At 49.9% G+C, this 12293-nt stretch overlaps 5 protein-coding genes across 5 annotated transcripts; 3 read left to right on the forward strand and 2 right to left on the reverse strand.

Annotated features, from left to right (window-relative positions):
• Positions 1–968: 968 nt before the first annotated feature.
• Positions 969–3066, forward strand: APUU_60486S (uncharacterized protein; the record flags this gene model as incomplete). The annotated part of the gene is made up of 3 exons (XM_041693731.1): positions 969–1161; positions 1284–2427; positions 2478–3066. The coding sequence occupies 3 exons, from the start codon at positions 969–971 to the stop codon at positions 3064–3066; spliced, it is 1926 nt and encodes a 641-aa protein (XP_041559632.1).
• Positions 3067–3869: 803 nt separating this feature from the next.
• On the reverse strand, positions 3870–4709 carry SNF7 (ESCRT-III subunit protein SNF7; the record flags this gene model as incomplete). The annotated part of the gene is made up of 4 exons (XM_041693732.1): positions 3870–3949; positions 4018–4226; positions 4278–4482; positions 4535–4709. 4 exons carry the CDS (start codon positions 4707–4709, stop codon positions 3870–3872), a joined length of 669 nt encoding a protein of 222 aa, XP_041559633.1.
• Positions 4710–5224: 515 nt separating this feature from the next.
• Positions 5225–5821, forward strand: APUU_60488S (nuclear telomere cap complex subunit Ten1; the record flags this gene model as incomplete). The annotated part of the gene is made up of 2 exons (XM_041693733.1): positions 5225–5310; positions 5464–5821. The coding sequence occupies 2 exons, from the start codon at positions 5225–5227 to the stop codon at positions 5819–5821; spliced, it is 444 nt and encodes a 147-aa protein (XP_041559634.1).
• Positions 5822–6086: 265 nt separating this feature from the next.
• APUU_60489A (MFS transporter) lies at positions 6087–7998 on the reverse strand (the record flags this gene model as incomplete). Its single annotated transcript, XM_041693734.1, has 4 exons — positions 6087–6822; positions 6884–7160; positions 7217–7593; positions 7664–7998. The coding sequence occupies 4 exons, from the start codon at positions 7996–7998 to the stop codon at positions 6087–6089; spliced, it is 1725 nt and encodes a 574-aa protein (XP_041559635.1).
• Positions 7999–10490: 2492 nt separating this feature from the next.
• Positions 10491–12082, forward strand: APUU_60490S (putative 3-beta hydroxysteroid dehydrogenase/isomerase family protein; the record flags this gene model as incomplete). The annotated part of the gene is made up of 3 exons (XM_041693736.1): positions 10491–10719; positions 10805–11450; positions 11548–12082. The coding sequence occupies 3 exons, from the start codon at positions 10491–10493 to the stop codon at positions 12080–12082; spliced, it is 1410 nt and encodes a 469-aa protein (XP_041559636.1).
• Between the last annotated feature and the right edge of the window lie 211 nt (positions 12083–12293).

The following is a 12293-nucleotide window of genomic DNA, read 5'->3' on the forward strand; positions in this document are numbered from 1 at the left end:
CCGCCCTTTCCAAGGCCCTGGTTTGATGAGTCTTTGCGTTAAACTAATCCCCTCACCATTATACGGTGGCTTTTGCTTTCTTTGGTGAAGTCCATGTAGCCGTCTTACGAGTATCCCGCCGCTACTAAAAACCCCATCTGTATACTCTTGGACAAGCCCGCAACGTGGTTGCACAATATCGCGGATTAGCTCGGTCAAAATATCAGTGAACCAATGTCCAGGCACTCCCCGCGTCATCGAGGCTTGTTCGACAACCACGGGATGTTCTTTTTCCTAATGGAAAAGAAAATCAAGGTTTTGTTCCACCCTTCATGCCGGAACATTGATCCTTCAATCACCATTGCAGACCATCCGTCCTGAAGTCGAGGGCCTTGCACCTCGACTATATCTATATACAAACACCAACTGCGTCATACTTGCATGTTGTTCTCCGTATGGCAAAATGCAGAACAGCCTATTGTGTACAGTTGGCTGTCACCCCGGACCAGAACTCTGTAGACTCTTCCGCAGATTTGACGCAAGAATCCCACACTTGCAGGATAACCTGACGCATACGGTGTAGTAATACCCCACTTGAATAGCAATGATGCCGCTATGTATGGTCTTCTCAAGCGAATTGGTAAGATGAGGGGTTCATCTTGGGTCTTTGACATGTGAACTAACTACACCTCATCAAGTTAGCGATGCAAGACGTCATAGTCATGCATGCCTCTTGGATGCCTGAGCTCAGTAAAGGAGTCCGCAATTTCTGATCTCCTGGGCCGGGATTTGGATCTCGCCAGGAACTACCTGATTCAATATAGCAAGATCTCTCTTCCGTATTGTATGCCGTTCTCATCCGAAGAATGCCAGCCACCGCCATTATACTATCACTGTGATGTCACTCCATACTACCTAGAGATCCACATAGGGCTTAGGGTAGAATTTCTGAGCTAGACCTGCACGTGCTATAAAGCACATGATATAAAATGTCACGTGGCTTTATCCGGAGAAACGAATCTCCATTAGGCGAGAAGGTCCGGCGCGCAGAGGAAAGTGCAGCATCCATCCATCGGTTCTACTGGCTTGTCGGCCGGTGTTATTTTCAGTCCAGCATCAAGCTCTCTTCCAAGATGCCGAGAAAGCTGCGAGCCGCCGCCCAGGCCGCTGCGCAATCAATGAGTGAGTTGATATTCCCTTCAATTTGGTTTTTGTTTTTCAAATGAGCCCCTTTCGTTCCGCGTTCTTTGTATCTCGTCGACCCGGGCTTAAATGATGGGACGCGACTGCTAACCTCCTCATAGAGAATGCCCCCCCTCCACTTCCCGATGCTTCGGATGATGAAATGATAGAAGCCCCTCCGTCGCGTGAATCGTCTCCGCCTGTAGTACCGGACGAAGCAGATGACGAAGAGGAACAGCGCGAGGATGCAGCGGATGGAGAAGAGGAAGAAGAAGCGCCGACTTCACCACAGAAAGAGGAAGACGCCAGTACACCAGCACAACCTACACCAGCCCCGGAATCAGAAGCTGCAGATACACCCGCGCAGGACTCCAACCCTCCGTCACGGCCTGATACCCCAACACACATGGCACTCGGTCGCGTGTCTGCGATTCCGCGAAAACGGCGCATCGGCCGTCCGCCAAAGAACCGCCCTCCGGATTGGGATGCCCCAGCTGATGGATCGGCACCGCAGATTCAGGTGAGCACGCCAGTCAAGAGGAGACGTGGCCGACCTGCTGCAAGTGGGGGACGATGGGGACGGGGCCGTGGGCCGTCTCATGTCACGCAGGTGCCGATTGATAAGGAAGGGAATATGATGGATGTTATCGATGATGAGGTGGCTGTCCCAGGTGACCCAGAGGGCGACACCAAGGTCGATAAGAATGGTATCCTGCAAGGTGATCGAGAGTACAGAGTTCGGACGTTTACTATTCTAAATCGCGGCGATCGCCAATATATGTTGTCCACCGAGCCGGCGAGATGTATTGGATTCAGGGATTCGTATTTGTTCTTCCAGAAACACAAATTTCTCTACAAAATTATCATCGACGATGATGCGAAACGCGACTTGATCGAGAGAGATATCATCCCTCATTCCTACAAAGGTCGCGCTATTGGTGTGGTTACTGCGCGGTCTGTGTTCCGAGAATTCGGTGCAAAGATCATTGTCGGTGGCCGGAAAGTCATTGATGATTACAATGGCCAAGCTGCCCGGGAACGTGGCGATGTGGAGGGTGAACTTGCTGTCCCCGAGGACAAGTTACCTGCGCCGGGTGAGCCATACAATAGGAACCAGTATGTGGCATGGCACGGAGCTAGCAGTGTTTATCACACCAGCACGCCCACTATCCCTATCCCCGGTACTGGCAAGGCGGTAGATTCCAAAAAGCGAAAAGTCACGGTCACAGGGGATAACTGGATGTTGGAGCATGCTCGAGAAGCTGCGTGAGTAAACCTTCTTAACTGATTGGGGAATACCTGCTGACAGATGATAGCAATTTCAATGCTCTACTGTCGACTGCACGTCAGCAAAACCTTGAAGGCGTTTACGATATTCAGACGAACCTCTTCCAATACCCTAAGATCATGCAGCCTTCCCACGCTCGTTGGGAGCGGCTGCCTCCCCCCGATCCCCGGAGCGCAAACAAACTCACAAAAGAAATGTCAACACTTACGCTGTCAAACGGCACAACCGAAGACGAAAACACTCAAGTAGAAACAACAGAAGATGAAGAAACCAAGCCAGAAGAGACCCCTACCATCTTCTCATCCATCCCTGCTACCCTCTCACGCCGTTTCGCCATCCTCGACGTCCACACAGAAAGCCCCCCGTATTCAAATATGGGTGTGCCTGGTCCGGATGGCGATGTTCATGATCTCGGTGCAAACGGTCTAATCAGCGTCGCTAACCCCAAACATCCTGAGTTCGTGAATCCAGAGATCCTCGAAGAACTACCCCCCGAGTGCAAGGAAGCTCTCATTGAAGCCGCTTCACACGAATGGGAGTGGAAGTCGAGATGGTGCAGCGAAGTTGATGATGGTGCGAGGACCGTTCCGCTCAAGAGTTATGCGTGGTTCCCTTGATTCTTCCACGCCGCTTTCATTTTCTTCTTTTTGTGTGAAATGAAATACCAACATCATCATCACCATTATTTACATGCAGTACAATGAATATTCGATCATGGTTTTCCGGCTTACTGGGTTTGTTTCTACTTGTTTGGGTGGTTGGTATGGGTGCAGATGGAAAACGGGAGTTATTTATTTACTACCTAGTTTTATTCTAATTAATTGTCTAATGGCATGAATTTGTTTATGTCGTCATTTCCTTACTTCGACTGCAGCTAATTACTAGTAGTTGTATCTGTGAAACAAGGGTAAACAGACCAATGCATCGATGTAGGATTAGAAAGATAGTGAGCGCTGTAGTAACATAACAGAACATATAATGACATGATAGCGTAAGAAGTATAACCCCCAGTTTAACCGTTTAAAAAGGAAGCATATCATCAAAACCGAACAGCATATGACGGAAGGAAGGAACAGCACAGTGCGCAAGTACTCCTCGGAATGTAGTGTCTGGTATATTTGCGCGCTCGGTGAGTAGAGTGGTGTACCGTATCCAACTTCCAACCAAATCCCATGGCCCCTATCCCTAATACGAAGATGAACCATTCGGTGAGTGGGTATGTGAGAGGTATTGATGAGGACATTGGAATTACGCGGTCGGCTGAAGACGAGGAAGAAAAGCAACAACCCCGGAGGAAATCGACGGTGAAAGGAGCTGCTTGGCTAATCGTAGTGAGTCATGGTAAGCGAACTCGTCCCCCCGTTCCATCATATGCGGAGTGAAGAAGGAAGAAAAGACCGTGATAGAACTAAAGAGATCATCACATAGCCATTTCCGCCCGTAGTTTTTCCAACTCGGCCTCCTCGTCTGATTCTTCTTCCTTTTGTTTCGCTTTGGCGGCTGACGGAGGAGTCCCTGTTAGTCACAGTCTCAAATTCACGCGCCGATTCGGAGAAGTATAGGCTTACGTTCTGCGTTTGTTGGCGCAGGTAGCCGGTTGAGTTGATCCGCAACCGGTACTGTGCCTGTGTTGAGCATGCGCTCGTCCATAGCTTCCTGCTCCAGACCCTCGAGTTCCTCGTCCAGTTCGTCTTCGTCCGGCTGTTCGCCCAGCGGGTTGTTGGCGATTACTTGTGCAATTTCTTCGTTGAGCGCTGCTTGTTCTCGAAGTTTGTCCCTGGTTCTGTTAAAACTCTGTACATATATCGCCAATGGGATGCAGACATACATTGTCTCGTCGACCTTGTCGATGGTCATGCCGTTGTGAATCTTTTCCATGGCTGTTCCAGCCATCTTCATGGCGTTGAGGGTCTCATGGTTGATATTTGCCGCTTCAATAGCATATATCTGCTGTTCTAACTGTGCGACCTGGGCCTGTGTCTGTTCGAAGTTCTTCTCGTGGACCTTTTTCCGTCGAAGAGCGGCCTTGGCGGCTGCGGAAGTCAGTCTCGAATACCTGGGATAACAAAAGCTGGAAGTACGTACCGGTCTTATTTGAAGCCACATTTTTCTTAGCAACAGCCTCTTGCTCGGCCATCTGATTCTCTAGATGCTTCTCTCTCTTTTGTAACATATCTAGCTGCTCCCGCAGCGCAAGAATGGCATTCTTCGGCGCATCCTTCCGCTTCTGGGCGGCCGCACCACCAAACCAGGACCACATCTTTGACGGGGATAAGAAGAGCCTATGCTCTTTTTCGGGGAATCGGAATGTTATATCGCAGGTGCAGAGCTAAGCGACAGTAAACGGCCACCCCGCAGTTCGATGTTCTGTAGTCGTCGGACCAGGAAAGCGTCTTGGAAACCGGTGGAAGAATAGTGGGGAGGAAGGAGATAGCGAGGGAGAGATGGCGGCACTAGACCTCCAGGCAACAAAGTGGTGAAAACGCCACGGGCGACCAAAGTCTACCGGAAGAGACCAAGCGAGATGTTGAAGTAATAATAAAGCGATGGTCTGAAAAGCGAGGGCCGGAAGATGAGGACGAAGTTGAACGAGGTTGTTTTCCCCTCCAGATTATGACATACGCCACCAGGCCTAGGTAGGTATCGAAGGGAGCCGGTCACGTGTGCTGTCACTTGCCCGCATTCACCACTGATCCCTCTCCGGTTTCCATTTCTACGCACCTGCAACATCACCAGACAAGACCCCAAGCTTATCTACTATGTACATTCCGCAGAATGAACGGCCCTCTTCCTTCTACGAGGGCTTTCCTCTCCGACGTCCCCTCTCTCCCGGCTGACTCTAAAGTCCGCTTTCTTGGTTGGTGCGTAGAAACCGCCGCACTATATTTTATCGCTGCCTAGCATACAACACTGAACACAGATGAAGTCCTTGATATCTACTCAGATTTAAAAAGTGGGTAATGGACCAAAAGCTAATATACTCCCAACCCGCTTCTTGGGTGGGCTTCCTACAGCGTCAAAACATATCAGATCTCTACAGGGCACTTGGTCCTTGAGCACAACTATCCGCGGCTCAAAAAACCAAGGGAGGACCCCCCATCTATAACAATCGATGTCAATGCTATCCTGGAGGCGATGACCTGGGAGGAGCTGTGCGTCGGTGCGTGGATTAATGTCATCGGCTATGTACGAAAAGCTCCGGTTGTTGCCTGGGATAAGGAGGTGGTGTCAGCCCCTGCGTCGTCTATGCCTGAATCTGTGCATGTTGATGCTGTGATTGTCTTTCCAGCCGGAGCGATTGATTTGGGCGAATATGAACAGATCTTGAATGATTCACAGGAGGTAGAGAGGATGAGGCGTGCAGTCGAATGAACGTGTATCATAAAATGGTAGATATTGCATGTCTGTATCATTATCTATTACTGCTAGTAGTGGATTATAGAATTGTTGATATCCAGTGCGCTATCGGACGCCTGCCGATGATGGGGGGAAAAAAAGAAAAAGAAACAAGAAAAGCATCCTCATAATGGTATCGAACTCCAGCTGTGCAAAGAAACTTTTTGAAGTAATAACCGATCAGCTTCTGCCAAACCTGCGCTTGCTGTGGAAAGCGCAACGCGAGGGTGATTTATTTGCATTAGGCCCCCTCTTTCTCCCCCGTCTCTTCAGTAGCTGCATTCGTCTCCGGCGCCAAACGCTGCTCCATGCGCTTCCGCTTGTTCTCCAGCTTCCTCTTATCCTCTTGCATCCGACTGATAAGCGAACTCCTCATCCGAATCTTATACCCGTACTTGTAAAACACAAATGGGATCGGGATAATCGCCACCTCAAGTAATCCAAGCAGAGTTCCCGCCCAGTTCGGCCCAAGCCCGTCGTACAGGTAGGTACCCACAAGCGGCATAACACCACCCAGAATGCTACGCATGACAGAGTTCCCCGCCAGTGCAGAGGCAGCATACACGCCATAGCTATCGGTGAGGTAATTCGAAGCATAGATGAAGACACCGGCGTTCCCGCAACCGAACAACATACCCGCGAGGATGGGGACGATCCAGGGGATGGAGGCTGGCGCGCAGGTCCAGGCGAACCAGAGCTCTCCAGTAGGAATTAGGACGGCGGCGATGCACACGATCGAGACCATGGCTTCGGGGGGTACTTTGCCGGTTTCTGGGTCGCGCTTGTGGCTGTTGATCATGCGGCGGACGAAGGGTTCGCAGGCGATCATGATCATGCATCCGACTCCGATGCCGCAGAAGGCGAGGCCTGAGAGGCCAAGCGACCAGCCGCGGATTTGGCGGAAGACGATGGGGTAGGCTGTGAAGCAGAGGTAGAGGATTCCGTATACAATTGCGATGTAGAGGTTCCAGAAGATACTAGGAACCTGGTTAGTGCCGAGGGGTGGTTGAATGGGGTATATGGGTTGTGTAGGCTTACCAGATGGGCTCTAGAACAGCCATGACAAACGGTCTACTGAGGTTTATTTTCAGCATATCCAGAAGACTGGCTTTCTGGTCGTATCGACTCCACCACCGGTCGTCGTTTGTCTCATTCCGTCTGCGCGCAGCCTTTTTCTGCAAGATGATCGGACTATACGTCTCCTTCATGAGGCAAGCAAAGGCTAAGGCGACTCCGGAGAGCATCAAAGCAATCCAGTTCATCCATCGCCAGCCCAGGTACTGCGTCACGAAACCTCCAAGGATAGGACCCAAAACTGCCGTAGAGTCAGTGGCTATAGTGAACAAGCGCCGCGGCAAGAAAATGGCATACCTGGTCCGTTGATAGGCCCAATACTCCAAATAGAGATGGCCAGCGCTCTTTGCTCATCCGTTACCAGGTCTGACACCATTCCTGGTGCAGTGGAGATCATAACACTTCCGAATAATGCTCCAATGGTGCGGGAAATAATCAAAGCCTCGATGGACTGGGCCAACGCGCAGGGAATGATCAAGACCGTGAAGATACTCAGACACACAATGGAAACAGGCTTACGGCCGTATACTTCACTTAGCGGGGCCATGAACATCGACCCAATGGCCAGGCCAATAAGGTAGAACGTCAACCCTAGGGTGACAATGGTATTCGAGGCACCAAATTCTGCACCGATGACTGGTATACCGGAAGTGTAAGACGTGGAATGTAAAACACTTTTTTTTTTTTTGACAGGGACGTCAGTTCGTCAATGGCCCAAAGGCGTTAAGAGTCAGGGTGACTCACATAACTAAAGTGTTCCAGGACAGCATGGAAATTGCCATGCCTTTGTATTTGAACGACCAATTCTTAGGATTGGACGGGTCGTCCCCGTCCTCATAGTCGACTTCATAATTTGGATCTGTCGTGCCCGTGGTTCCAATTGATGTGACTCTCCTGGTCAGGTCGGGCTCTGACATGCGCGAATGGCTTGTTACAGTGCGATCAAGGGCATCGACTTGGTCAAGGGAATCCTCCGATGAGGTTGACCCTGTCATAGAGCGCGCGTCGCCATCTGCACGGTTTTCACTATGTTGGGGGCATTTCGACGGATCTGAGGAATTATTTGGCATGGCTGACATGGCTGCTTCCGACTACTAGAGGCAATCTCTAGCAACTGTTCCTCTTTCTTGGGCCTTGTCTAGCGCATTAGACCCGAAGCTTGGGCTCAGTCTAGGGTGGTCCTTCTAAGAGTGTGTGATGAAGGAATAGGGGAATAAAACACCCAGGCGAAATATCGAATACTCGAATCTTGAATTATAAGACGTCTGCAAAGCAAAGAACTAAGCAACAGGTGGTTCTTGATCGGCTTGGGTTTGATCCCGTTAGCCGCATGGAGAAATTTGCGGAGGCTGCTAAAAGTCCAGCATATAGAGTCATAGACAGAAGCCAGAAAGGGTCGAATGAATAGCTCCGGACAGCCCAAAAGCTTGGTTACCAGGGTAGCAGGGAATTTTTTTTTTAAGAAATGCTATGAGAGGGGGATGATTTGCATTATAATTTCCTACGCGACGGTTAGCGGCCCGAAAATCTTTACAGAGTAAAAGACTCTTCTGCGAGGCCCTGGGCTGGTGGGGCATCAAAGGCAGAACTAGAAAATCAACGGACCCAGTCCCGCCACAGTGATCATTGATAAGGCGTGCAGGCTGCACTCGGTGCCAGTGGACGGCTAGATGGTCATTGGACTTGTATAGAGGATGAAGACCGGCTGCCCAAGAGGAGGATGTTGATCCTTCACGGATTCAATCACTCAATCTGGCGTGATCTATACCGCTATGTGCTTTGTGCCCAGAGCGAGACAAGCACTGAATAACCTCTTTTACGGTCTGGGTCGTGGGCCGAGGCTAACCCCGCTAGAAGCCCAGATCCTCCATTTGCTGCCCAGGCATCCTGTTTTGTTTGCTCGGATAGAATACCGAATGATGTGTCCAAGCATTCTGCATTCGTAATTTGGCTTCACGATCTTCGAAACCCTGTGACCCATATTAATATCTCCAAGGGGTTCCCCTTCCACGGATCCAGAAATCGAACCCGAGCCAGTGACTGTGAGCCTTCGACCGTGCCATCACGATTACTCGTAGTACGTAGTACTACAAACCAGGTCCACTCCTAGCCCCATATCAGAATGGATGGTTGCCGAGCCCCATATGGTACGCGGTACGCCAGACGGAAGCCGACTCCACGGGGAATATCCGAGAAATTTTATATCCGTACGGCTTCTTCATTCGGGGCATAGCTGAAGAATAGCAGTACGTAATCCCAGAATGGCTGGCCCAACATACCGGAACTTCAGTGAAGGGGGATCTTGAAATACTCAGGTCGTCATGGAGGATTTATTCGTATACTGCGAAACGAGCAGTCCAGAGCCGAATCAAGCTGAGACTCAAGGGGTCAAGAAGGGGTTTGTTTGCGCAGTCACAGCACAACCGACTGACTGACCGCCTGTGCCGGTTTCCCGAACTTTCAACGATCAACAGTAAAGAGAATGAGAGCCAAGCCCCCCACCGGCTTTTCTTTTTTTTTAATCCAGGCGACTCGCGAGTCTGGCTTCACCTTGTGCATATACATATCACCTCTTCATGCAGGAGAGTTGAAATCAGACGGCCAGGCCGGGCCCGACCTCGTGTCAGAGCATGCGCCAACATGGACAACCCGCATGGCAGCAGCTGTCAATCCCCGCTGTTTGACTTTTCGAGGAATCTAGAAACCTCGGGCAGAAGGCCGAGCGGATAGTCACGTGTTCTGCTATACTCTAGAAGGTGTGAAGATTATTTCGATCGAACTCCTCCGTACCAATATCTGGAGAGCTTATTTGTCTGAAGTTAATCGCCTGCGCAGCTGCGCCAATAATGGCTGCTGGGCTTTGTTCAACCAGTACACAGCATCGATGCCTGGGTCTTGCTATTCAATGAACACGCTCACTTGCTGTTTCCCTCTACATATTCCTCTAAGGAGCCACCATGGCTTCCTTGATCTCCAACCCCTTTTGAATGTCGTGAACTGTTTTTAAACTCAAGGACCGGCCCGTACGAAATACCTTGCCATCTGGCTCCTCCATTAGGCGTTTCGTATACACAAAAGAAATGATCACGTGAACATAATGACAATGGTGCTCAGCCTCGCTACGAGATGCAAAGCTACAGGGGGCTGGCAAATTCAAAACCTCGGGGCCTTTCTTTGTTTTGATGGTAATAGGTAAATTTTAATTTGCTCGTCTTGATTCTCAAGGAGCCGAGCGCAGAGATGGCGTAATGAGGACTTTAAGCGAACGGCCGGTGAGGGGGTTCGAGTGCTCTAACCGAACCGTCCCAACTGCAGTTCTGCAGTTGGGACCGTTGATGAGGCTTCCATGGCTCCGCAACCCGCTTCGCTTCGAGAGTTTGATGATCTTTGGTGGCCTTCTCAGGCTTTGTGGTTCTATAAGAATATGTTGTTCATTCACTACCTCTTTCTCCCTTGGTGAATACTAGGGAGACTGGGCTCACAAGAGTGCCTATAAAAGCTGTAAGCAAATCGCATCCTACATAGCTTGTCCTAAATCTGATAAGAACGATTAGTCTGAAATTTGCATACGATGCTAGCTGCTATTCTCTTGTGCATCGCCGTGTTCGGCTCACTCTACATCTACCATGTGAACTCTTCAATGAGCGGGATCCCTGAAGAGGCCCGCAAGTTATCCCCTCGTCGATTGAACGTCGATGAGATCATGGCCGCATATCAAAAGGCAGTCGACAACCCCGTTGATGTTACGAAAAGCTTGCCCCCGAAACAGGGTCGGCGCTACATTGTTGTTGGAGGATCCGGTACGTTAGGGACATTTCATGAAGCTGCTGCATGAATGTCATGTGCGGTGGTATGGTTAAATTATAACTGCTAACTTGGTTCTAGGACTTGTTGGTAACTGGATTATATCACATCTCTTGACTCGTGGAGAAAATCCAGCAGCTATTCGAACTTTAGATCTTGCATCACCTCGTCGTGAACTTCTTGACCTAGGTGTTACCTTCGTCAAGACAAATATCGTTGATGAGAATGCTGTATATGACGCATTCTCACAACCATGGTCCGACTCTGTCGTGGATCTGCCATTGACAGTGTTCCACAACGCTGCTATGATTCGACCAGAAGACCGCCACAAGGCCTTCCTTTCTATCTGCCGTAAAGTGAACGTCGGCGGGGCCATTAATGTGCTAAATGCCGCCAAAAAGGCGGGCGCGAGCTGCTTCATCTCGACATCTTCCGGCTCCGTCTGCATGCGCTGCCCTAATTTCTGGACTGCGCCCTGGAAAAATACACCGAAGCACTTTGTACAGGTCCTTAGTGATGCAACTGAGCCCCCAAAGGACCACTATGAGTTTTTTGGAACTTATGCGGTATCAAAGCGAGAGGCAGAGATCATCGTACGGGAGGCCGATGACATCAAAGCTAACTTCCGTACGGGTTGTATCCGACCTGCAAATGGAATCTATGGCGTTGGCAGCGAGACCTGTGCCACCCTCATTGGGATATACCTGAAAATGGGCGGCGGTCCAACGTAAGTATTCATTCCCATGTTTTCATATTGAACTTGGCTGCTGCCAGTTGAAATGTGCGAGTTGAAACTTGAAACCCTAACTCGTTTATGCTTTTAGTTGGCTTCCCCAGATAATTCAAAACTTCGTCAACGCGGAAAACGTATCCATCGCGCATCTGCTTTACGAGCAACGGCTCATCGAACACACCAAAAGCCCACTCGATCTACCAAACATCGGCGGAGACGCCTTCATCGTAACGGATCCAAATCCAGCCATCTCGTTCGGCGATCTCTACCTTCTTCTAACGACCCTCGTCGCAACACCCATTCGATTCCCATACGTTCCCCCGGCCCCGATGCTCATCCTGTCCCATTTCGTTGAGTGGTACGTCCTGCTACGGCACTTCTACCTCCCTTGGCTTCCGGAAATCAAGCGCGACCTGGGCCAGCTGCAGCCCTCTGTCTTTTCTATATCTAATGTGCACCTCATTATTGACGATTCTCGCGCGCGTAAATCCCCTGAGCAGGGTGGGTTGGGATACGACCCGCCGATAACTTCGCTGGATGGCGTGTGTAAGGAATTGTTGCATTGGAATCGTCTTGCTGCTCGGAAGGGTGCTGCTGCAATTATGGGGAAAGTGAAGCCGTATTGAGAGTATTTGTCCATGGTCAAACCTTATCAACTATTCAATACCTATACATTTAATACTAATTAATTCATTTATACGGAATTCTCATATCATTCAGTTAATTTGTAGTCTTCAAGTGAAGACATGGGGTATCTACAGCACTAACTCTATTAGGTACACTGAGTAGTCTGAGATAAGACGCTCAGATAGTAGACCCATGGAGCCACATCATTAA

The sequence above is a fragment of the Aspergillus puulaauensis genome, chromosome 6, assembly GCF_016861865.1.
Source record: "Aspergillus puulaauensis MK2 DNA, chromosome 6, nearly complete sequence".
Classification (NCBI taxonomy): Eukaryota; Fungi; Ascomycota; class Eurotiomycetes; order Eurotiales; family Aspergillaceae; genus Aspergillus; species Aspergillus puulaauensis.